Source organism: Crocodylus porosus, unplaced genomic scaffold, assembly GCF_001723895.1.
Source record: "Crocodylus porosus isolate Cpor-Errol unplaced genomic scaffold, CroPor_comp1, whole genome shotgun sequence".
Taxonomy (NCBI): Eukaryota; Metazoa; Chordata; order Crocodylia; family Crocodylidae; genus Crocodylus; species Crocodylus porosus.
The window spans coordinates 4859260-4883930 of record NW_017728914.1 but is presented as its reverse complement, the minus strand read 5'-3'; the positions used below and the strand labels follow the sequence as shown (position 1 = coordinate 4883930).

Sequence of the window (24671 nt, the reverse complement as noted above, 5' to 3'; positions counted from 1 at the left end):
CTATTCTTACTCTCATCCCCACTGAACTCTTGTGTGGCAGAGGAAGAGGTTTCACTATGATTTCTAACAGTTATTTATAAAACTGTAAGGCGGCCTTGTAGGGCAGGTTTTTAAGGGGATATTGATTCTAGACTTTAAATCATTGATAAGTCTGAATGATTTCATGGCATTTGAACATACAAAAATGTAGGGTTTTGGCTGCATACAGTAGCATTACTGCAGATTAAATGTAAGCTTGTGCTCGAATGATAAGGCTTCCAACCTGAATTGGGGCTAACTGGGATTTAAAGAGAAACTTGTCTCTTGACAGTCAAATCAGTGGAAGACAGATGGGGGTTAAGCACCTAATTGGTCTACCGGGGAGTTCCCTGAGAATACTGTATTTTTTTTTTTTTTCTGTTTAGATAAATGTATTAGTTCTTGTCATAACTGAAGAAAAAATTGTACTGAAATAACTAATTAATTGAAAACTATTGTTTCCAAAGGCAGTGCAAACTTGACTTGAACTGAAACTAACACAGCCCTTCTGTGCAATCCTTTGGTTTGCTTCATTTCACTTCAAAATAATGTCCATCAATAATTAACCAAAATTAGTAGGGATGATGCTAATATTCTTTTTCCCCCCCCTTTTTTCTTAGAAATGACTACTGTTAATGCAGCCAACGTTAACTTCAAATGGGACCCAAAAAGTTTAGAGATAAGAACCCTGGCAGTTGAAAGGCTGCTGGAGCCTCTTGTTACTCAGGTAAGAACTCAGTATTTGGTACTTTTTGTTTTTAGATCTGAAACTTAACCACACTATAATCCTTACATCTGAAAGGCTGAATTCTATATTAATTTTGCAGTGTTTTCATGAAGAAGAAAGTGTATACTTAAACTTTGCTAAGTTTTTGTTCTGGAATCAGGCACAGCAGCTTTAATTTTAGAAGGATTTTGCTCTTGTTGCAAATCAATGGCGTTGTCCTTCACTTAATCTAAAGTGAAGGATGGAAAAAAAAGACACACTGAGAACTAATGCTTTGCTGCTCCTATCCATTTTCATTGCTTCCCGTTATTTTCCCTTCTGTAGCACGTGTTCCTTTTTCTTTTTTTTTTTTAAACATGATACTGTTGTTAAATTTGTCTGGTCCAAAGTAGCTTTACTTCCTAACTTGCCATTAGGAACCAAGGTACTAGTATACCACAGAGACAACTTTGGTGTTGTATTAGACCAGAGGATGGCAATTATTTCAGCTGAAGGGCAGCTTAATGAGTTTTGGTGAGCTGTCAAGGGCTGCAATGCTAAATGTGCCCCTTGGCAGGTAAGTGCCCTGGTCGCCATCTTGGGACTGGAAGTCCCACCCCCAGCCCCTGACCTTTGCCACCACAAGTCTCCTGGAACTGAGCCCTGATTCCCAGAGGAGCAGCTGCATGTGTTGGCAGGGACTAGGGCCAGGCCGCTGGGTCCATCACATGGGGCTCCCCCCCAGGAGTCCTGGGAGTGGTACGTGAGCCCTGCATGACAGAGGCTTGGCTCTGCTCCTTGCTGCCACATGTGAATCCCAGAACTGGCTGGACCCGTGCACCGCTAGGCAGCTGTGCCTGTGCAGGCTACAAGCACCCTGAGGGCCCACTGCTTACTTTGGCCAGGGGGAGGGAGGTTGGACATATGGGAGGGGGATCCCCATACTCCTCCCTCTCCCTCACACTCCACAAACCCTGCACACCCACAGCCCCAGTCTGCCCACTTGAGCTCCCCATTCCTATTGCTCTGCTGGGTGCGGGCCCCATGGTCCGTGCTTCTGCCCAGGTGCAGCTTCCCTATCTGCTGCCCAGAGCAAGTGCTGCAGCAGGGACACAAGAAGAAGCCGCTGGAGGCTGGGAAAGCTGAGCAGGTACCCCAGCAGCAGTGGCAGCAGCAGCCCCACCCTGAAGCTGTGTCAGAGCTGGGGCCCTCCTGCATGCTAGGGTGGGAACGAAGTGCGTGGGCTTGGCAGGGTACAATTTATCGGTGGGCACCTGTGAGCCAAATGAAATCATGTGGTGGGCCAGATGCAGTCCGTGAGCTGTATTTTGCCCACCCCGTATTAGACTCTTCTGATCAAAAGCTGTTATAGTTGGCACATGTGCAACTATTACATTTTAGGTTCCATAACTTTTTTTAAATTAATTTTTCTGTTGGATTTGCTTCTAAACAGTCTCAAGACTTTTTTCTCTAACGTGAACTCATAGTGAGAGAGAGGTACCAGACAGTGAAAGTTTGGACACGCATAGCTGTTGCCTTGAGTTCAAGGCAGCTAAACAACATTTTCCTTTTTGAAATGCTTACATCCTCTCTTGAGCATTCTACATCCAAAATAGTTGACTGTGCTAAGAAAATTGACATACAGAATGGAAGTACCTCTCATCTAGAAAATGTGCTATAGTAGTTTGTTTTGCTATGAAATGTTACTCTTTGAAACTTGAAAGCATTGCATGTCTTGCATGCAAAGTCTTGGCTGCATGCTATTACACCTTTAGCAAATAAAGACTTTGTACATATGACTAAAACACAATAAAGGATGCAGGGAATTCTAAGGTTGGTCCATAGCTACACAGAAACTTCTGGACATTTGGAATATTCTCAGATCAGGCGTAGGGTTTTTGTAGAGATCTCCCTTTCAGGGAAACTTAACTTGCACTGTTTAACAGAACAAATTTCTTCCAAGCCATTTTGATCCTAAGATCAGAATATGTCATTTCAGTGGCAGCCTGTACCTGTCATTCTAGACTTCATAATTACAGTGGCAAGGAAGATAACAAAAAGGAGCTGAGTCTCTCCTCAGAGACCCAAATTGGTTTGAGAGAAGGGTGACTTGAGACCCTGTGGGTCAAGATATGGGGGTGATGAGGAGAAGGGGACTTGATGGCAGGCATCTACTACAGACTGCCACATCAGGAGGAGGAGCTGGATCTGGAATTTTCCAGAAAACTGATGGAGGCTGCACATTCAAGGGACATGGTTGTCATGGGTGACTTCAATTACCCTAACACAGGGGCGGGCAATTATTTTGGACAGGGCTGCTTACTGAGTTTTGGCAAGCCATCGAGGGCTGCATGACAGGCAGCCCAGGGCAGATTAATATTAAATTTTCTAAATTTCTTAGGGGTCCCGCGGGCCGGATAGAATGGCCTGGTAGGCCGCATCCAGCCCCTGGGCCACATTTTACCCACCCCTGCCCTAATATCTGCTGGGAGGAGCGCTCAGCCCAATCTGACCAGTCGCATAGGTTTTTGACCTTCATGGAAAATCTATGTTTAGTACAGGAGGTGAACAGGCCAACTAGGGTGAAGGCTTTGGATTTGGTTCTAGGCAAAGGGGATGACCTGGTGGGAGATCTGAAGATTGAGAGTAAGCTGGAAGATAGTGATCATGAGGTGATGGAATTCACTATCCATTGTAGGGCAAGGAAGCCAGCCAGTAGGACAGAGGTGCTTGACTTTACGAAGGCTGACTTCAATGAGCTTAGGAAAACAGTGGGAGAAACCCTGTGGGAAGAGGGACTGGAGGTGAAAGGAGTTCAGGAGGGGTAGTCATTCCTCAAAGGAGTGATCCTCAGAGCACAGAAAAGGTCCATTTCTGTATGCAGAACAGATGGTAAAGAAGCCAGAAGTTTCTCTTGGCTTACCAGAGGGATCAAAGAGTGCTTAAAAAAGAAAAAGAAGGCTTACAGACAGTGGAGACAAGGGGTAGTCACCAAGGAGGAATACACAAGTATAGCCTACATTTGTAGGGAGAGGATAAGGAAGGCAGGGGTGGAGACTGAGATCAGGTTGGTGACCGAAATCAAGGCCAATAAGAAGTCCTTCTTTAGAGAGCAGGAGGAAAACCAAAGGAAATGTGGGGCCCTTGCAGTGGGACAGGACAGCTGATAACATACAGTTAGGAGAAAGCTGAACTCTTTAATTAATACTTTGTGTTGGTGTTCCTACATACAAATGGTGGTCACTTGCCTGGCTGGATACTGGATGGATGCCGGAGGAGGCAGGGGGTTGCCAAACAATGGTCAGTGTTGAACTGGTGAAGGAACACTTAGAGTGGCTGAATGTCTTTAAGTTGGCAGGACCAGATGGACTACACCTAAAAGTGCTGAGGGTATTGGCTGGAGTCCTTGCAGGACCATTGGCTAAAGTATTTGAAGATTTGTGGTGCTCGGGAGAGGTCATGGAAGACTGGAAAAGGACCAATGTGGCACCAGTCTTTAAGAAGGGGAGAAGGGAGGATCCAGGAAACTATAGATCAGTTAGTTTGACCTTGATAACAGGTAAAATTTGGTGGGGGAAAAATCAAGAAGTCCATTTGTGAAGGACTGGCAGAAGGCATGATGCTGAAGGATAGCCAACGTGGTTTCATTGTGGACAGGTTGTGTCTGACCAACCTTGTCTCCTTCTATAATGAAATAACGAACTGCTTAGTTGTGGGAAACACAGTTGATGTCATATACTTGGATTTCAAAAAGGGCTTCAATAAGGTCTTCCATGATGCTTTTATAAAAACAAAAACAACAACAAACCCCTCCCCCCCGCCCCCAAACCTTGGGATTAAAAAAACACCACCCATGGTCTAAGGCAGGGGTGGGCAATTATTTCAGGCAGAGGGCTGCTTACCCAGTTTTGGCAAGCTGTCAAGGGCCACATGGGTAGCTCCCTGCTGCAGCCACTCCCAACCTGCGCAGGGTTGTCCTGAGCAGGCACAGGCAGCCCCACACAGGCTGCAAGTGGCTGTAGCGCGGGGCGCCGGCCATGGTGTGGGCGAGGGGCCACTTTTCCCCCGCACTCACCACCAACTTGTAACTCAGCCCCGCTGCCAGCCTGGTCCCTGCGCTGGCTCCAGGCTCGCCCATTGGGGTTGGGCTGTTGCAGCCCCCCTGGGTGCCATTCTGGGCAGTGTTTGCTGCTGCTGCCTGCCCAGAGCTTGTGCACTGGGCAGCACAGAGGTGGCAGTGGCAGCCTCACTGCAGCCAACTGTGGTGTGAGCTCTGGGCTGGGGGGCGGGGAAGGGGAGACAGGGAGGCCCTGCTGTTGCAAGAGCCCACTGAGGATTCCCCTGGGTCCTACTGCCCCTGGTCCCTCTTATTTTTGATAGGAACCAAGGACAGATGCATTTTAATTTTTTTCAAAATTTTTTTAGGGGCCCTGCAGGCCGGATAGAATGGCTTGCAGGCCTGCTTCAGCCCACGGACCATATGTTGCCAACTGCTGGTCTAAGGGGTCAAGCCCAGAGCATGTTAGTGGACAGATCTGTATCATCCTGGTGAGAGGTGGCCAGTGGTGGCTCACAGGGCTTGGTTCTTGGCTCCATGCTGTTCAACATCTTTATCAGTGATTTAGGTGAGGATGTGGAAAGCACTCTGGCCAAGTTTGAGGATGATACTACGTTATGGGGAAAAGTGGACCTGGACAAGCTGAAAAGGTGGGCAGAGCAGAACTGGGTGCAGTTCAATAAAGACAAATGCAGAGTGCTTCATCTGGGGAGAAGTAATCAGAAACATCAGTATAGAATAGGAGGAGATGTCCTAGCCAACACGATGGCTGAAAAGGATCTCAGGGTTATGGCTGATTACAGGATGCACGAGGCACCAGAGCAATGCTGTAGTCAGTGAAGTTAATAACATACTAGGATGCATTCGCCGATCTATTTCCAGCAGGACTAAGGAAGTGATACTTCCTCTCTATTCGGTGCTTGTGAAACCCAGCTGGAGTACTGTGTCTAGTTCTGGGTGCTACTCTTTAAAAAAGACATGGGGAGTCAGTCTTGAAAGGGTCCAGAGAAGGACCACAAGAATGTTTAAGGAACTGGAAGACAAATCTTATGAGGAAAGACTGAGAGATCTGGGACTGTTCAGTCTGGGGAAGAGAGGACTGAGGGGAGACTTGGGACCATCTATAAGTATGTAAGGGGTGAATATCGGGAGCTGGGAGGAAAAACTTCACTAGGGCACCCTAGGGGAGAACAAGGAGCAATGGCCATAAAATGTTAAAGGATGGTTTCAGATTGGGTGTAATGAGGTGGTGCAGTCCCCAACCTTGGAAGTCTTCAAGAGGAGACTGTCCATACACCTTGCTGGGGTCAGTTGATCTTAGCAGTATTCCTGCCCAGAGCAGGGGGGTTGGACTTTGATCTTTCGAGGTCCCTTCTAGCCCTGAATTTTTATGATTCTATAATAAACTATATTAAGTGTCTTGTGAATTTGTCCATAGACTGAAACATCCTGTTGCAGGATGTGGATATTCCCTATAGAGTGTTTTCCCATTCCTCTGTATCCAACTGTTAGGCAACTTAGTTTACCTTGCTAGACCTCCAAAGTCATTTCGGCACCCATTGAAATTTCCAGAACAGCTATAAGGTTCATAATGGCAGACCTTTTATGGAAGAAATCTATTTCAGAGGTCTTGCCATCAAAGACAAGTGTGCTTTACTGATTTGGGGTTTTTTTTAATGAGAGATAAGATGTTGGTCCTGGAGCTGTGCCACACTAATGTAGCTGCTGATGGGAGTGTCCTAATTAGACTTTTTTTGCACCATGTAGAATATCTTAGTTGTACCTAGGAAAAATCCCTTCAGTTTTAGGTTATCAACTAGTGGGTTGGTTGTTCTGTATCGGCTCTTTATTGCCTACCTAACAGTGCTTGCAGTGGTAGTGGTGGTGGTGGGCAGTGTGTATGAGGCCCACAGATGGGCACTGTTGCCCTTGCCCTGCCAGCCATGCTCCTGGGAGTGGGCACAGTGAGCCGAGGGAGTGGGCGGGGGGCACCGCAGTGTGTTGTGTGGGGCTGGCAGTGCCCCTTGCCCCTCTGCTGCCATGCCTCAGGTTGCGCTTTTTTTTTTTTTCCCCAGTCCCTGCAGTTCTGGGTGAAGCATGCTTGGTGCAGGCAGAATGTTTGGAGACTTTAGCTACCAGACTGAAAGATATATCACTTCAGCCATGCAGTTTAGAGAGATTTAAGAGGCTTGCAAAAATTGGGATGAATTTGCCCAGTACACTCATTAGGAACTGATGGTATAGGTATATTCCTCATGCATGCATGCACGCACCCCTCTCAGCTCCTAAACATGGAGGCCTGAGGAATTGGCAGTGGAAGGATTCCAAAGACTTTAAAATCATGGGCAAAATAATACATTTTCTCTACTCATTCTCTGAAATGGCCAAACCTATTTTGCTAGAACATTCTAAAACAATTCAGCTGAAAGTTTTCACCCCTGGAAACCTCAAAATCAACTAAAACAAGGTCTTGTAATGGGAAATGTTAACCAACATTAAGTTATGTGGGGCACTATTAAAACTCCTAAAATTAAATATACAAAACTGTAGTGATTTAAGAGAGAATGTAATAGCCTGAAGCAGCCATTATCTTCTTGGCTCCGTCCTTCATAACCCTGTCTTGTTGGGGGGGTTTTGTTGTTGGGTTTTTTGGGGGGAGGGGGTGTTAGTAAATGTGCTATTTCAGTGCTGTTCACTTACTTTTTTCCCCCCAACCATTTTAAAGAGTGCTCTGACGTCTTAATGAAAATTGCATCTTTTTTTTTCTTTTTGATTTTTAATCAGATTTGCAGAACTGTATCTAAAAAAAATCTGTAAGTAGTTTAGCTGAACATGTAATTGCTTAGATTAAACATTACTATACTGCTTTTTTCATGTTTTCTAAAAAAAAAAAAAATCTTAAAATTATGTACTGGCAGTTAAATAGTTCCTACGAGAAATTAGCATAGGTATTGCAAACATACTCCTGCTACCTGGAAAAATGTGGCTTTCCTTGTTAAGTTGATAATCCTGTAGTTGTATTCATGCTGCATATTGTACATCTTTTCAACATATCTTTTTAGGTTACAACACTGGTTAATACCAGTAATAAAGGACCTTCCAACAAAAAAAGGGGACGTTCAAAAAAGGCTCATGTGTTGGCTGCATCAGTTGAACAAGCAACAGAAAATTTCTTGGAGAAAGGGGACAAAATTGCAAAAGAGAGCCAGTTTCTTAAAGAGGAGCTAGTGGCAGCTGTGGAGGATGTTCGCAAGCAGGGTAAGTAGTGAATTTGTGTGATAGCATTGATCATGTAAATACTAACTTAAATGTGTTGTCTTCTTACCTTTAGTGTACTACGCTTATGTGTATTAGATGCATAATTTGCTGAACCACATAACACAGTGCCAATCCCAGTTTGAAAGTGCCTGCATACCAAATAATATTGAATAGTGCAGGTAGTAGGTAGAGAAATCTCATATGCCAGGATCAAAAACATAAAAATGAATATGTTTGGACTGTGGTGATTTCTGAGTTGCAAATGAAACTTTCTTTGTTCACTGGAAACAGTCAACTTCACTTCTGGTTCCTGAGTCACCAACTGCAGAGGCATAGACCATTAGTCAGTGGGCTCAGTCAAGATCGGAGTCTTAGGTGACAGAATGTGTTAGTTTTCTTTTAGCTAAAAGAAATTGTATCCAACTAACTCGTGATTAGCATGTGGATAAACCAGTGAAAGCAGATGTCTGGAGTGCTTGTAACTTCTTCTGGAAGAAAAAATTTGTATCTATCTTACGCTTTTTCCTATCTAGTATCGTGATTCTCCAATTTAGCGACTTGACTCTGAACTTAAACAAACAAAAAAACCCCCTAAAATTTCTCCTTGGAAGGGGAAGGAGTAGGTTTCATGACCTATGGATAGAGGAGATCCAAGGGAATAATGTAACTTATTCTTGTAGTTTGGGTGCAAGGGAGTTGAATCTACCTTTATAAATGGTTCTGTAAATTGTTATTGTTTGGAAAAGAGATACCATGGTAAATAATCATATTTCAGTTCCTTCAGTTAATCTAAAATTCTCTCTCTTGGAAATTAGTTAAGTGTTTTATGAGAGGTTGTTAGCCGTGTTAGTCTAGAGTTGGGCAGAAGGCAAGGCAGGGTGGTGTCTTAGAGCAGACTTATTCAGTTAGTCTCCAAGATGCTGCTCTGCCTTGCCTTCTAAGTCAGGGTAGTCTAACTGGGGCTGCATGTGGCCTGTGAGGGGTTAATGTATGGTTCCCAGACTCCTATTCATCTGCAGCCCCCCTCATCTCTGTGGCGGCTGCTGCTGCTGCTGCAGGTTGATTCTCTAGGTTCCACACCTGCCTCCATCAGCTTTTGTTTCCTGCTCTTGTCTTGATGGGTGTGGTAGCACAGACCATGGCACTGGGGGAGAGTGCAGCAGTGCATGTGGCGGTTGGGGAGAGGTTGGTTGATTCAGTGCATGATTCAAGTGGAGTGTGGTCCTGGGGCTTGCACTAGTGTGGCCCCCAGGTCAAGTAGTGCCTGGCCACTTGCAAGTGGGACTGCCTTCTTCTCGGGTCCTTGACGCATGTTATTTTAAAGTATGATGATATCTAATCCAGGATCCCAGCAATCATACCTTCTGCCATGTCACATGTGCATGTCAGGGCATTGCGTAGTTGGTTGGTTGTTTTTTTGGGAGGGAGTGAGAGGAGGGGTTCGGGGATTAGATCCCAATTGTGTCTTACTTGGCATTGCAGCAAGAGACCAGGATCATGATCCAGGGCTCCTCCTACACCAGCAAGTTGAAACTCTGTTGTTGACAATTAGCTGATTGTCATTTTGGGCTGAGAAACAAACCAGGGTCTGAAACTGGCCCCATCTAATCCCTGGTGTGAGCCAATGGTGGACTAATTGTCAGAACTCCCACTGTTGGGCACACCTGGTTTTTACAGGTCCTGGGAGGCAGAAACCCTGGATTAGCCTGCCACAGCCCAAACCTGGGGTCTCCATGCTTGGGGATGAGTAAAAACTGCATGTCTTTCAGCTGCAGAGTACATGTAGTTTAAGAGGTATGGGGGCACAGGAACCTCAAGATTGGTCCCTGGCAGCCTGATCCCAAGGTCTCTGTGTATGGGGAGCTATAAAAACCCATGCTGCCCTGGCATGGGGTGCTTGTGATTGGGCTCCCACAGCCCTTTCCCAGGATCCCTGTGCCCAGGGACCTGTGAAAACCTGGTGTGCTGTCCAAGAAGGAAATGGATCCTTCCTGCCTCACGCATGGGTCTATCCCAGCTACACTTGCTGGGGTCTTGTGGGGAGCTGGGCCAGGCCTATCATGCAAAGGAGCTCTGCTCCCCTGCCCCAGCTCTGGGTGCAGCAGAACCTACTGCTGTCAAGATGTTTGCTTGGGGGGGGGGGAAGGGAGCCCCCCCCCCACCATGTGGACTCAGTCCAGCTCCCACCAAGACCTCAATAGGGGTAGTTTTGGGAGGACTCCATCCCTGCTCCCAGCCGCTGTTGACAGGTGCCAGCTGGCAGAAGAGAGGGTGGGGAGGAGGGACTGGAGAGAGAGGCTGTCAGGCAGTCCCTTGGGGGGGTGCTGAAGTGCTCCTGCCTTCTGGCTGGGGCCAGTACAGGCAGACTGACTCTGTCCCCTTTTCCTTCCTCCCCCCTACCCCTGTGCTACCCCACAGGCAAACACCTATTGGGTTCAGTGGCACTTGTGTAAAGTGCCATGAGTTAGAGCACCTCCCTGATGGGCTGCCTGCACTGGTGTACCTGCCCTATAGCTTGAAGTAGTGTGTGTGTGCTTCAGATAGGTGTACTGAAAGTGCAGTGGCCCATTAGTTTACTGTCACGTGCCATACAGGCTGCCCATGCCACTTGTGGCACACATGCTACTGGTTGGCCACCCTTGCAATAGAATATGGGATAAGACACCCATCATATATTTAGCAATGTGTGAAGTATTGTCAGTTCTGTTCTTCCTATGTAATGCCACTGAGGAGGGGTAATCATACTATCTGAGAATGTTTTTTGTGCTTTTAGAGAGCATGATTAGATTGAAACTAGAAAATGATCATTTTGTTTTGATGGACTGAAATCATAGTATATTTAAAATGTACTTAGTCCTATTAGGTCTAATTGAATTTTTAGCATCTCTTATTGATGAGATCATGACATACAATCCTCGCTAGTTTGCCACCTTTGTACTGTTTTATGACTTTTCTCTCTAACGTTTAGCATAAACCCAGGATTATAATGCAAAATAGACTAATTGCATAAGAATATGTAACAAGCCCAGAGCTACAATGTGATAGTTTCTAATAATTGTATCTTTTGTAAAAGAACTGAGTTTTCAAAAATAGCATCTTAAGCTACCTCCATTTCAAATAACTTAAATGCTAAGTTTTGGATTTGAACTGTTTTTTTAATTTCTGACACTAAAGTACTTTCTTGGAAGGCAATAAGTGCCTGCTTAGAGAATGTCAGTGTTCCTTCTTTTCCTTCATGCCCTTAAATCTATGAAGTAAATTTGTCTGTGCTTTTTCCCTTTCTTTGGAAAATAGGAGTTTGAAAGCCAGCTTTCTTCAGCTTCTAGAATAACAGATGTGCGGTAACTTAAATTTAAACTTTCCCCTCATTTATGAGAATTCATTTATCTTTTTAAATAGTTCTGTGACTAGCTGTTTGAACTCTGGTGACACAGCATTTTGAAAGTTGTCTTCTGTCTTTTATTAGAAATGAGAGGAATAACCTCTTGCTTCACAATTGACTTGTCACCTTTCAATTTCAAAGCAAAGTCCCCTTCTCCCTATCCTTTCAACCTTTCTAGCTACCTACTAAAGCATCATGTGTTGTTGTCTGAACTTAAAAATTGTCAGAGTGCAGAAATGAGTGCAAGGGAGCCTTCTCCTCATTGTCTTGTACTTAAGTAGTCTGGAGTCTATCCCTCAAAAGTAGTAAGAGAGGGATTAGTGATAATCCTGTTGTGATAATTGGTTTTAGGCAATGTGTGTTTAAAATCCATTCGCGATATTAATGTTTTGGGTAGTATTTATTAATGTAAAGGAGCATTTTGGAGGCAATATGTTGCTGCTCTGGAGTGTGGACGCGGATAAATTTGGAAGAGAGAATTCTGCTGGTTACAAATGCACGTGCGTAGAAGTTTAGTTTCACTGACAGTTAATAACAAATTATGCTAAGAAATGTCCCATTTTGATTTATGATGTTGTCATTAACTTGAAATATTTGCATCAGAGATGCATGATTGTGCAAATCTTCCTTTTCACTTATGAAGCAGTCCCCAAAATTTAAGCTAATGTCAGCAGGAATTTGGGGTGCACAGAAAGATTTTGGGGACCGATAACTGATTTTTAAGGAGGCATATCGGCCAATACTGATCCAATTTCTGTTGCAGCTATTTGCAGCTGGTAAGTCTGCTGTGGTAGGGAGGGAAGGAGCTGGGGTGGGTGTGCAGATCAGGCCCCTGTGGTGAGGGAGGGACTGGGGGTTGGGTCAAGCACTGCTCAGCCAGGGCAAGGTAGGGTGCAGGATGGAGCCGCGGTTCATCTGAGGGGCAGCTCCCACTGCTGTGCGCACCCTCGGAAGGCATGGGGTGGGAGGGGGCGTGTTCCCCCAGGTCTGCACAGAGGGGGCTGCAACTACGGGCTGGGGCCGGGGCCATGCTATATGCATGGGGGGGGAAGGAGGGTTGGGCCAGGGCTGTGTTCGGCGATGCTGGGAGGAGCGTTACTGGGGGGGGTGGCTGCAGCCACCCCAAATTTCTCCATAGTCCCCCTCTACCATAGCCTCCCTCACAACACCACCACAGCCCCCACACTGGGAAGAGCCTGGAGCAGCCCTGGCCCCAGCCCACAGCTGTAGCCCTCCACCACGCAGATATGGGGGCACAAGCCCACATCACCCCCTGTGCCCTCCCAGTGTGTGCACAGTAGTGGGAGGGCCCATGGCCCCTGAATGAGCCGTGGCTCTGTCCCATGCTCCACCCCACCGGCTGGGTAGTGCCTGCCCCAATGCTTGCCCCACTCCCTCCCCCACCACAAGGAGTATTGATCTACCCTTCTCTCCCCCCTCCCCTTACACCACAACAGACTTACCAGCTGCACACAGCTCTCCAAGCTGCTGGGCTGTGCTCCTCACTGCCTACATGCTGCACTGTGGCTGTCCACGTGCACGGGCATTTATCAGCCAAGTTATTGGCCACATCAGGCTGATTTCTGATGCAGTCAGTTTTCTTTATGTCAGTGCTGATCTGATATTGGACTGATGTATTGGTGCACCTCTAGCATGAATTTATGCATTAGTTTTCCTGTTCCCTTTTTAATCCTCTGTCCCCCATGTTTCTTTTGCTCATTTAAGGTATTCTCACTTCACGTAATCAGTTTTATTAAGACTTAAAGAAAGCACGGCCCTGCTAGTAGTCATAGCTGATTGTCTGCCTTGGACTTCTACATTTTTATGATGTAAATGCTTTCGTACACACCATTTCTTTCCTCCCCTACTCTTCCCCTTTCCCCTACCACCCCCAGCATTCAAATACAGTAAGATTTGTGTCTCTCAAATGATGCTAAATCTGCAACCCTTATACCATCTTTGAAAGTCTTGGAATAATGTCTCCTATATATGTTAAAGTAGGGTTGGCAGGCTGATCAATTGACTATATTTTTTGTCTGGTTAAAGATTATAACAGTTTTACAAAAACCTACAATTTTGTAGCTTTCTTGACAGAAATGTAATTTATTTTATTTTATTTTTGACACAATGTGCTTTTTCTGCATATCATTTGGATCTATTGGCAATTTTTGACTGATACTTGACTGGTCAGTTGCCTGAATTTTATTGACTGGTCAGATACCCAACCTTATGGCAAAGTCAACTCAGAATATTGCACATTTTAACTGTTTTTGTGGTTTAAAAATGTGAAAAGACTAGATAAAGCAATTTTTGACATGGAAGGAGAACTAAGAATGGGCTTGCTTTGCTAAGCTAATTCAAAAAATCCTGCGTAGGCAGATATGCACTTTTATCTAGAATAGTAGAGACATCAGATTCTACACCAAAGGACTAGTGGTCTGAGGCTGGAGCTACTTCTGTACCTCAAGGACCAAAACCAAGTAACCAGTACATAGGAATTCAGTAACTGGACAGTTACCACTTCAAAATCTTTAGGGGGGGTGAAACAGCACAGAAATGCAGAATTTTATGTGGTAAGCTACTGAAACAACATTTAGACAGGGTGAAATATCTTTCCCCATGAGGGAATTGGTGAATGTCATAATTTAAGAACTATTTTTTAATGTGGATATGGAGAGATGGGTACATTGATACAGCATTGGGTACATTGATACAGCATTAGCCTGAGCTGCAAGAATCGGGGCATATCTAACTGTAAATATTGAATGCCAAAGAAATGCTGACCATTGGGAGACTGCCACTGTATAACACCATGGAACTTCTGAGTATAGGACTAGACCAGGGGTTCTCAATCCCCAGCTCTCAGACTAGATCCAGCTGCTGGTACCATATCATTCAGCCTCTGGGTGACTCCACAGGCCTAAAGATTTGGCAGTGGGTGAGTGGTGGTACTGCTCCCCTGCTGTCAAATTTCCAGGCTAATGGATCGCTTCTCAGCTCAAATAGCGTGGCTCCGCATGCTGGATTGATTGCAGGGCAGTGCAGGGTGAGGGGCCAGAAGGTTGAGCGCCACTGGATTAGACAAAGCTCTGAAGTCTTGAGGTTTTTTCCATATATCTAAGTTCTATACTTCCTTATTTATGGGAATTTTGTCTTTGTAGCTAGGGAAAGCCAGTCAAATTTCAGGCAGGAGCTCATTTGGTTTAGGCCACCATTGCTATGTTTCTTCTGAGAAGCACTCAAATAAGCTACTAGCTTTTGTACCCCATACTCAAGTGATGAAGTGCCTGCCCCATTGTTCTGCATAAACTTTATACTGCAGAAAAAATAAATCCAGATTTATACTTCAGAGATGACTTTCAAGCTCTAAATTTCTCTCTCTCTCCTTCTGAACACTCTGCAACCCAGAGATGGGCAAAATGCAGCCTATGGGCCACATCCAGCCCTCCAACTGATTGTATCCAGCCCATGGGTCAGCAGCCGCAAAGTCATAGGATCTGGCCCGTAGGGAGCCAGTGGTTCTAGCTGCAGCATCGTGCTGGGCAGGAACATCCTGACCCTATCCACAGCTTACACCAGCTCCTGCCATATGTACCAGAAGCAGCTCTGGGTGCATGCTGGCATCAGCTATGGATGCTGGCTGCAGGATCCCGCTGGGGAGCAGAGTGACTGGCTGGGACCACAGCTGATGCACTGATGTAGCAGCATAACCTGTACACCCAGGAGGATGCCCTGATCCCCAGTGGGAATCAACTGCCTGCATCAACAACTGATGCTGGTGTCTGCCTGGCACTGCTTCCAGTGTGCAGGTTGGCAGCTGGTGTAAGCTGTGGGGCCATGCTGTAGGTGTGGGATGGTTGGGGGTGGGAGCGGGGAGGAAGTGGGGAGACGATGACAGAGAGGTGGCCCTGCCCACAGCGAGCAGCAGCATCTGTTGCTTGGGTGCCAGCCAAAAGCTAGACTCAGCAAGGGGTGCGCTTGCTGCTTCCGGGGCCCTTCTGTCTGCGGCTGCCCATAAGTCATGCTGGGGCTGTCTCATGGCTCCTCCCCACTGCTGCCCACCTCCCGTGCCAGGCCTGTGCGGTGGCAATGGTGTGAAAGAGCTATAGGGCAGCCCTGCTGCAGGTCACAAACAGAAGGGCCCCAGAAGTGGCAAGTGCGCCTGCTGCTGGGCCCAGCTTTTTTCCCTTGCTGTGTTTAAACTTATGCATATAAATATACAATTCTGACTAAAAAATCACCTGCTATTAGGGTAAAAATACGGCTTTTCTGCTAGTTTCTTCACTTTGCTTTTGAATATGTACCAATTTTGAGCATAATGTGTTACAACTTTTGAGGGAATGAAACTTCTGTCCACGCTATTTAAATTATTATAAATATATATCCAGCAACTCGTGTAGAAAATTCATCAGGATGGATAAAAATCAGTGGTTTTTTAATCAGTTTTTTATTTTAATTGCATTTTTAATTTTTTTGTTGAGATGCTTATTTTTAAAAATAAACCTATATAAAGATGGGTTTAATTTATGTTAAAGCTCAAAGATTTCACCATGGAATAGGGAGTATAACGTCTCATTTTATACTATTTCGGACAATATATTCATGTAACCTTTTTAGAAAGGTTTTCTATAAATAGGTCACAACAGGCCATGGACTATATTAGAGGTTCCTCTACAGATGAGTAAAGATTAAAGAAAACCATTCTACCAAATGGGACTCAGTCTAGAAGATCCCATTAAACATCTCTGTGATGCTTAGTTTCTTTTCTCAAACTGCGGATTTAGGTCTCCAGAGATAACATCCTTGTTAACAGCAGTATGTGGAGACAAGAGATAACGGACCTGATTACCTACCCATCAGCCCTATTGTCTCTCTGCAAGTTTGTGTAAGCAAGCCCTTACCTCTCTCAAAGTGTAAAGGTTCAAGAAGTTAAATGAATAGATTATTGCTGTGGCTGGAGCAGATCTGGGCAAGAAGGAGGAGTCTGGAGATAAATGCAAGAAGGGAGGGGCAGAAGAAACAAAACAAACATTTTGAGCAGACTGTTTCAGAAATCTTTAAGGATAAGTTTCTGAATATAGCCTCTTCGTTGATTTTGAGATCTAGTGAGGCAATGGTATGGTAGAAGGAAAAACCTGTCATGGCAGCAGGCTTGCCAGGCCAAAATCAAAGGTGAGAAGAAACCTAGAAGTGAAAAAATTCCCAAGCTAATAACATGTGGCTTCAGTGCTCATTTGTCCTCCTAATACAGCATGGCAAAAGTATCCCCCAAATATCTTTGCTTAATCTAGTGAATTGGAGATAGTTCACTTCCCAATGACTTCACAAGTATGTGCCTCAGTTAGCTTTGGTAAATAAAATAACCAAGTGATAATTCAGTTTTCTGATGGAACTGCAAAATTACTCTTAAAAAAAAAATCAAAATAAATCGCTGCTTTAAAATGTATAGTCTTTACCTTCTTAAAATGAAACCTATGTCTACCTCTGAGTTGTGAATAATATGCATTAAGGTTATATCAAACAAGAACACACTTTTTTGTAGAAAACAATTATTAAGTCGAGGCTTCCTGACCAATGATTTAAAATGTGACTTAAAACAAATTTGATTTAAATCCAATCCACCCTGAATTCATATCCTGTTGCCAGCATATACAATATTGTTTTTGACTTTGTGTACTGAACCTTCTGTAACACATTTTATGGATTTCTTGAATACACTTGCCAAACCATGTTTTTTTGTGGAACTTTACATTCATGTAGTATTTTTAGCATCTTTTCTCTTTTTCTGTGCTTTTGGCTGTTCAGTGTAGAAAGCATGGATGTTCTGTAGTCATCACTGGATGCTGTAAACCCTGAGCTGCTTGTCAGTGAAGGTTCGTAAAGAAGAATTTACATGAACGGGTTCAAGGTGTACCTCTTGAACTGGAATGTATGACAGTGGTAAAATAATTTGTTTCTCAATCTTCCTAACACTTGTCCAGGTGACTTGATGAAGAGTGCATCAGGAGAGTTTGCAGATGACCCCTGTTCTTCTGTGAAACGAGGGAATATGGTACGCGCAGCCCGTGCCCTCCTGTCTGCTGTTACCCGGCTGCTTATTTTGGCTGATATGGCAGATGTCTACAAACTTCTTGTTCAGCTTAAAGTTGTAAGTGTTTTTAAATCTGTAGTTCAGTGTGCTATTTTCCTGACGTGAATTAGTAGGGACATACTGAATTCATGATTTTGTGGATTCCACAAAATCTGGCATTATCTGAGAAATCTGGATAATACCTGCAGATTCGGGGGGCGGGATTTACCACTCGGGCTGGGAAGGAGAGGAGCAGGGAGGCCTGCCTACTTGAAGGGCTGCAGCTGCTGCCCCATCCTTTGCTGATTGGCTGTGAGGGCTGCCTGTCATGTGGCCCTGCCCCTGTCTAATTGGCAGTGAAGGGGTTGGGGCTGCATGATGGACAGCCCTTGCAGCCAATCGGTAGCGAGGGACAGGGTCACCTGCCCCCCCAGCCCCCCTTGACCAGAGGCGTAGGGCTGGGGAGCTATGCTCTGCCTGCAAAATGGCTGCCCAAGCCTGCATTCTGCCCATGAAATCATGGGGCAGACTGCAAGAATTTGGTAGGTCCCTATTCATTAGGCTTATTCTGCCAAATAGTCTATTTTATGTACTAACCCTGTAACACTAGTATGGGCAAAATACAGCCTGAGGGCAGAATTTGGCCCAGGAGGTACTTTCATTTGGCTCACAGCGCTCACCAACTATTTATACCCCAACCAGCCCTTCCACCCACACATGAGATTGGGAGTGAGGTCCCTACATATACATACTCCCCCATATACTCTTATACCTCACTCCCATCTTTGTGGGCAGAAGGGCCTGGGCCAACCAGCCAGCATGCAGCTTCCGGGCAGGGCTGCTGCTGCCACTGCTATAGTCACTGGGGGACCTGCTCAGCTTCCCTGGCATCCCACTTGCTCCAGGCAGAAGGTAGGGAAACAGTGGGGGTGGGAACGGAGCTGCAACTGTGTGGGGGGTATGGGGCTGATGGCAGTGACAGTGTGGAACTCGGGTGGGAGGGTGTGGGGACCCCCCCAGTCCTCTCCATGATGCACAGCCATGCTAGGCAGCAGCGGCAGGCAGGGGCTCTCAGAATACTTGTGCCTAGCAGAGGTGCTGGTGCCTGGTGGCATGCAGCTACAATCAGCACTGCACATTGTGGCAAGGAGTTCAGCTAAGTCAGGCCACCTCTATCACCAGCCCTCCCCACCATGCACACGCAGTCTCTGTACTCATGCAGCACTGGAGGGAAGCTCCTCACGCTGGAGCCAGCTGTCTTCCCCCACCTTGTGCTGCATAGGTCTTGTGACCATGCTGGAAGTAGAAAGGAGCCCCAGCCCCTGCTTTCCTACAGAGCCCTGGGACCTGCGCTGCAGAGGGCAGGAAACACAGCTGTCTCCAGTGCATGGGGCTTCCCTTTCATGGTGTGCAAATGCAGGGGCTGCACATGTGTGGTCAGGAGTGCCAGTGATAGAAGTGGCCTGGCTGGGCTGTGCCCTTTGCCATGAAGTGCAGCACTGGCCAGAAATGCATGCTGCCAGGCAGCAACAGCACCTGTACCAGGTACGAGTACCCTGATTGTCTCCTGCTGTTGCTGCTGCGCCATGGGAAGAGTGTGGAGTGTGCCCCCGCACCCCACAAATGCCACACACCCACACCTCTCACAACCCCCCACATATATACACAACCCTCCAATATATCCTATGCCCCTCACACCCCAGCATACACATGCGCACACACACCCCACACACAATATACAAGACTAAGAATGTATTTTTGAGTTATAGTTCGCAAACACAAATCATGACAAAAATATTTTTTGTAATAAAATTAAAATATGTTATAGTAGGTGTTTGACTTTTTGGGTGTGATTTGTTGTTTTTGTTTTGTTTTTCTGGCTCTAAAATGTCAACCACACTTCCCAAAAGGAGTATTTCAGGGGTGAAAGGGAGGGACTTCTGATGGCACAGGTTGGGGTTGGGGGGAAGACTTTTGGTCCCAAGATGGCAACCAGGGGGCAGGGCAACTGTCAAGGTGTGGGGCTACCCATGCAGCCCTAGAAAGCTCACCAAACATCGTTAAGCAGTCCTCCCTCTGAAATAATTGCCCACCCTTGCTTTAATATCTAGTTTGTTCTGTTCTCTAGCTAATTTGCTTCCAAAATGGAGATTTTTCTGTACTGGTGCTCAAGGCTTCTGTTTGTCAGTTGTTTTCATAGTTTCATAGTTGGTAGGGATGGAAGGGACTTGAGCAGATGATCACATCTGACCCGCTGCCATGGCAAGAAAGAGAACTGGGGTCAGACGACCCCGGCAAGGTGTTCATCCAGCCTCCTTTTAAAGACACCCAGGGTAGGAGACAGCACCACTTCTCTTGGAAGTTAGTTTCAGATCTAGCTGCCCTGACCGTGAAGTAGTGCCTCCTGATATCTAGCCTGAATCTACCCTCTGCCAGCTTGTGACCGTTATTTCTTGTCACTCATGGTAGTGCTCGGGAGAACAGGGACTCCCTCAATGCCTGCTGGTCCCACCTGACTAGTTTATAAACGGCCACTAGATCTCCCCTCAGCCTTCTCTTGTGGAAGCTGAACAGGTTCAGGTCACTTAGCCTCTCTTCGTAGGGCCTGCCCTGCTGACCCCGATCATGCGGGTGGCCCTCCTCTGGACCCTCTCCATGTTGTCTACATCCCTTCTGAAGTGTGGCATTTCAGAACACTCTGTGTTGCTATTGAACACTGAGAGTGCAGACTATAGTGCAGTTCTACTTGACATCTTGCTGCTTAAGCATATCTCAAAAAAAACAAACAGTATTTGTCATTCCTTAACTGTAAACTAGGGGTGGGCAAAATATGGCTTGCGGGCCAGATCCAGCTCATGAGGCCATTCTATCCGGCCTGCGGGGGCTCTAAAAAAATTTGGAAAATTAATATTTATCTGCCCTTGGTTCCTGTTAAAAATGACAGGAAACAAGGGCAGTAGGACCCAGGAGAAGCCCGGTGGGCTCCCACAACAGCTGGGCCGTCCGGCCCCGCCCCCTCAGCCGGAAGCCCAATGCAGGGTTCTGGGTTGGGAGAATGTGGCTGCCCCATGCCAGAAACTCAAGTAAGGTGGAAGGGAAGGACCCCAGGCAGGGAAGGAGCCTGGGGAAAAGCTGAGTATGGAGGGTGTGGAAGAGTGGCCCCTTGCACCCTGCACTGCAGCCACTTGCAGCCTGCCTGGGGCTGCCTGTGCCTGCTCTGGACAGCCCTGCGTGGGCTGCGAGTGGCTGCAGCACGGGGTGGGCGATGGGCCACTTTTTTTCCCCCGCCTCACGCTCAGCACCGGCTTCTAACCCACCCCCACTGCTAGCCTGGACCCCATGCCAGCTCCAGGCTTGCCTGTCAGGGCTGCGCATGGTGGCAGCAGCTGTGGCCCCCTCCCACTTGCCACGCCAGGCAGTATTTGTGACTACTGACTGTGGGCTGCCCAGTGCATGCTCCAGGCAGGCACCAGCAGCCAACACTGCCTGGCACAGCAAGGAGGGGGGGCCGCAGCTGCTGCTGCCATGCACAGGGCCCAGGCTGGCAGGCTGGTTCTGTGCGCAGGGAGAAGCGGCTCCTTGCTTGCCACGTAGCCAGCACCCCATGCTGTAGCTGCTCGCAGCTCGCATGGGGCTGCCTGTATCTGCTCCAGACAGCCCTGCGTGGGCTGTGAGCGGCTGCAGCAGGGAGTGCCAGGCATGGGGCGGGTGAGGGGCCGCTTTTCGCCACGCTCGGCACCAGCTTCTTCCCTGCTGGTGAGCAGGGGGTCGGGGCTGTGCGCTGCTCCCCACCTGTACCATGGGACTGGGGGGCACTGGGAGTGAGTGGGTGGGGAGCCAGTGGAACTATGGGGCCCGCACTGGTGTCCCAGGGCCAGTGCTGGTGGGGCCCGTAGCTGGGTGGCAGGAGCGCATTGTCCCAGTTGGCAGGGGCTCTGTGGAGCCAGGCCAAGTCCTCACTTCTCCCTGCTAGTGCAGCCTAGCCTGGCTCCACAGACCCCTGCCACCCTGTGCCCCGCTTTGGGTCCCACCAGTGCTGGCCCTGGGACATTGGTCCCAAGATGGTGACCAGGGGGTGAGGCACCTGTTAAGGGGCAGTGTTACCCATACAGCCCTTGACAGCTTGCCAAAACTGGGTAAGCTGCCCTCCACCCAAAATAATTGCCTGCCCCTGCTGTAATCTTTAGTTTTAATTATTTTTCTAACTATATACCGGAAGCCCAGAAATATGTAAAAGAAATAAATAGTTATTTTTCTTTTGTAGGTGGAAGAAGGTATCCTGAAATTAAGAAATGCTGGTACTGAACAAGATTTAGGAATACAATACAAGACTCTCAAGCCAGAAGTGGATAAACTTAATATAATGGCAGCCAAAAGACAGCAGGTACTGTAATAGCACTTTCTATTTTGTCTTCAGTGGCCAACTGTTCTCTCTTTTTGTTCACCGGTAAAACACCTTTCAGAAACTTAGTGGAGGAGCCAGGAGCAGCTGCTTGGTTTGATTATCAGGCAGTATTAATCCGCATTATATATCGTGCTGTTCACTTTACGAATCACCCAATAGCATGCTTAAAAAAAATTTGAATCTGTTGCGTAATCAATCTTTGCTCAGCTGTTGACTGATATTAAATCCTTTGTAGACAAAGCCACTAGTTGTGTTTAATTTAAAAGTAATTAATGGGGGAGGGGGGGAGTTTCATAGATTCATAGATGTAGGGTTGGAAGGGACCTGAGCATATCGTTTAGTCTGACCTCCTGCCTTGGGCAGGAATGAAACCAGGGCTCATAGGACCCCTGCTAAGTTTAAGCTCATATGACCTCAGCTAGGCGGTTATCAAGCCTCCTTTTAAAGACCCCTAAAGTAAGAGACAGGACCACTTCTCTTGGAAGCTGGTTCCAGATCCTGGCCATTCTGACTATGAAGTAGTGCTTCCTGATTTCTATCCTGAACCTACTCTCAATAAACTTGTGGCTGTTATTCCTTGTTACTTTGGGAGGTGCTTGGGGGAACAGGGTCTCTCCCATTCCCCTCTGGTCCCCCCGGTAAGTTTATAGACAGCCACCAGGTCCCATCTCAGCCTTCTCTTGTGAAGGCTGAACAGGTTCAGGTCCCTTTAGTCTCTCCTCGTAGGGCCTGCCCTGCTGTCCCCTGATCATGCAAGTGGCCCTCCTCTGGACCCTCTTGATGCTGGCCTCATCTATCCTGAAATGCAGTGGCCAGAACAACACAGTACTCCAGCTGTGGCCTGACCAGTGTCTCATAGAGGGGGAGGATCACCTTCTTGGACCTGCTCGTGATGCATCTGTAGATACATGACAAGGTGCGGTTAGCTTTGCTGACCGCGTCCTCATACTGGTGGCCCACGTTTATTTTGGAATCAATAATGACTCCAAGATCTCTTTCTGCCACTGTGCTTTCAAGAAGGGAGTTCCCCAGCTTGTAGGTATGCTGCTGGTTCTTCCTGCCCAAGCGTAGTACCCTGCACTTGTCAGTATTGAATCCCATCCTATTCACATTTGCCCCTGTAATACATTTAAGTGCAAACTCATGGTTCCCATAGCCACTGTAACTTGGCAACATTGGACAAACAATTTTAATAATGAGTGCTTTTTATAGAACTTCCCATCCCTAAATCTCAATTCCTTGCAAAAAAAGTCAGTATCAGTTTTCCTTTTTAGTAGATGGGGGATCTGATGCTGAGAGAAGAAATGACATGCCCAAGGTCATTGTGTAATCCATGGCAGAGTAGGGCTAGAATCTAGGAGTCCTTAATGCTGCCTTACATTAGCATTTTCAGACAGAAAAGCAAAGTAATTTCATATAAGCAAGGCAACAGAATTATAGGTGCCCTTGGAGTCATCTACATTTCTGTGAGGGCAGATGGCTGGTAGGCTTAGCAGCAGCATTGTATTAACAGAAATTTTGCATGTAATTAGGGCTTTTCTATTTTGGATGATTATCTCAAGCAAATGAATACTTCAGCAGTTTTTTTTCTAGTTATCATTTTTTGTGCAGGCTCTAAAAAGGCATTTTCTTCTGTTCAGATGTTGGACGTGTGACTAACCTAGTGAACTCTGGCTTAATCTTAAATTGTGTACAAGATGCATTTTGTTCAGTGTCTTTGAAATAACTCATTCTTATAGGCAAATAAATGTCAGCTACATTGAAAAGTAAGGATGGGTAAATTGTCTTGCTAGTTTGAAATAGTGTGGTTATTCTAGATGAATTGCATTAGAGTTCCTGTTTTATAAGAATTAAAGCCTCTAGTGTCAGCAATAATGCATGGTTTTTATTCATATGAATGAAAAAACTAAAGTAAGAGACGATGTTTTATCTGAATTTTGTGCATATGTCTGTCTGTCTAAAATTTCTCTTCATTTTGCATTTTTTGCCATGGGTTTAAAGTCTCTGAGGGAGACTTTTTTACTGGATGCAGTATCTGAGTTCTTTGGTATAATTTTACATTAAGTATAATGTGTGAAATTATAAATGTTAACACAAGATGTTGTGGCTTCACTGAGCTGAATGTATTCAGCTATCTGAACAGGTTTTGTAGAATCTTTCCAAAGTAGTTCCCAAAGCTGGGGGAAGTACTATATACTATACAAGTAAACCTGCTTAGAGCTTTTCTCCTGCTTTATTAACAGGTCTTAATGACTTCAGCATTATTCATTTTCTCCAAAGGTTATTGACTTATGTTTTTTACCTTTTGTACTCTTAAGGCACATCCAGACGAGCATGCACGTGCCTCTTGCAGCATCTCAAAGCCCTTTGACTTGCTGCAAGAGGCATGTGTGAAAACAAAAAAAAAATTTGCCCTGCTGCAGATTTGCAACACAGGGGCTAAATTAGTCCTCTGGATATCCAGGGGTCAAAAAATACCCTGGGGGGAAAAAGTTGGGCAGGGCATGGTCCAGGACTGTGCTGTGAAGCAACCAGAGGCTTGGGTCCTCCACAGAGACACTCTGGTAGCCACCCATAGTGTCTCTATGGTTAGCACTTTCCCCCAGATGCATGCTGCTGTACAAGGCAGGCAGCATGCCAGCCGCAGGGAGCTGGACCTGGGCCCTGTGCTGGTGAAGAGGGGGGAAGGGATCATGGGGGGACCCCCACCGGCCCCATCCTCTGCCTGCTGTCTGAGCCCCCTGGCCCCATCCACACCTGCCCCCCAGCCCTCCC

General features: G+C 46.4%; 1 protein-coding gene across 1 annotated transcript in view; it reads left to right on the top strand.

The window, feature by feature from the left end:
• The first annotated feature begins 638 nt into the window (after window positions 1-638).
• The window catches only part of CTNNA1 (catenin alpha 1), a 157320-nt gene continuing 133287 nt past the window's right edge, over window positions 639-24671 (top strand). Inside the window, exons 1-4 of the mRNA XM_019534836.1 lie at window positions 639-745; window positions 7844-8039; window positions 17403-17569; window positions 21756-21875. Of these exons, the coding sequence (XP_019390381.1) occupies window positions 641-745; window positions 7844-8039; window positions 17403-17569; window positions 21756-21875 (588 nt within the window). The 5' untranslated portion in view covers window positions 639-640. The remainder of the gene's footprint in view (window positions 746-7843; window positions 8040-17402; window positions 17570-21755; window positions 21876-24671) is intronic.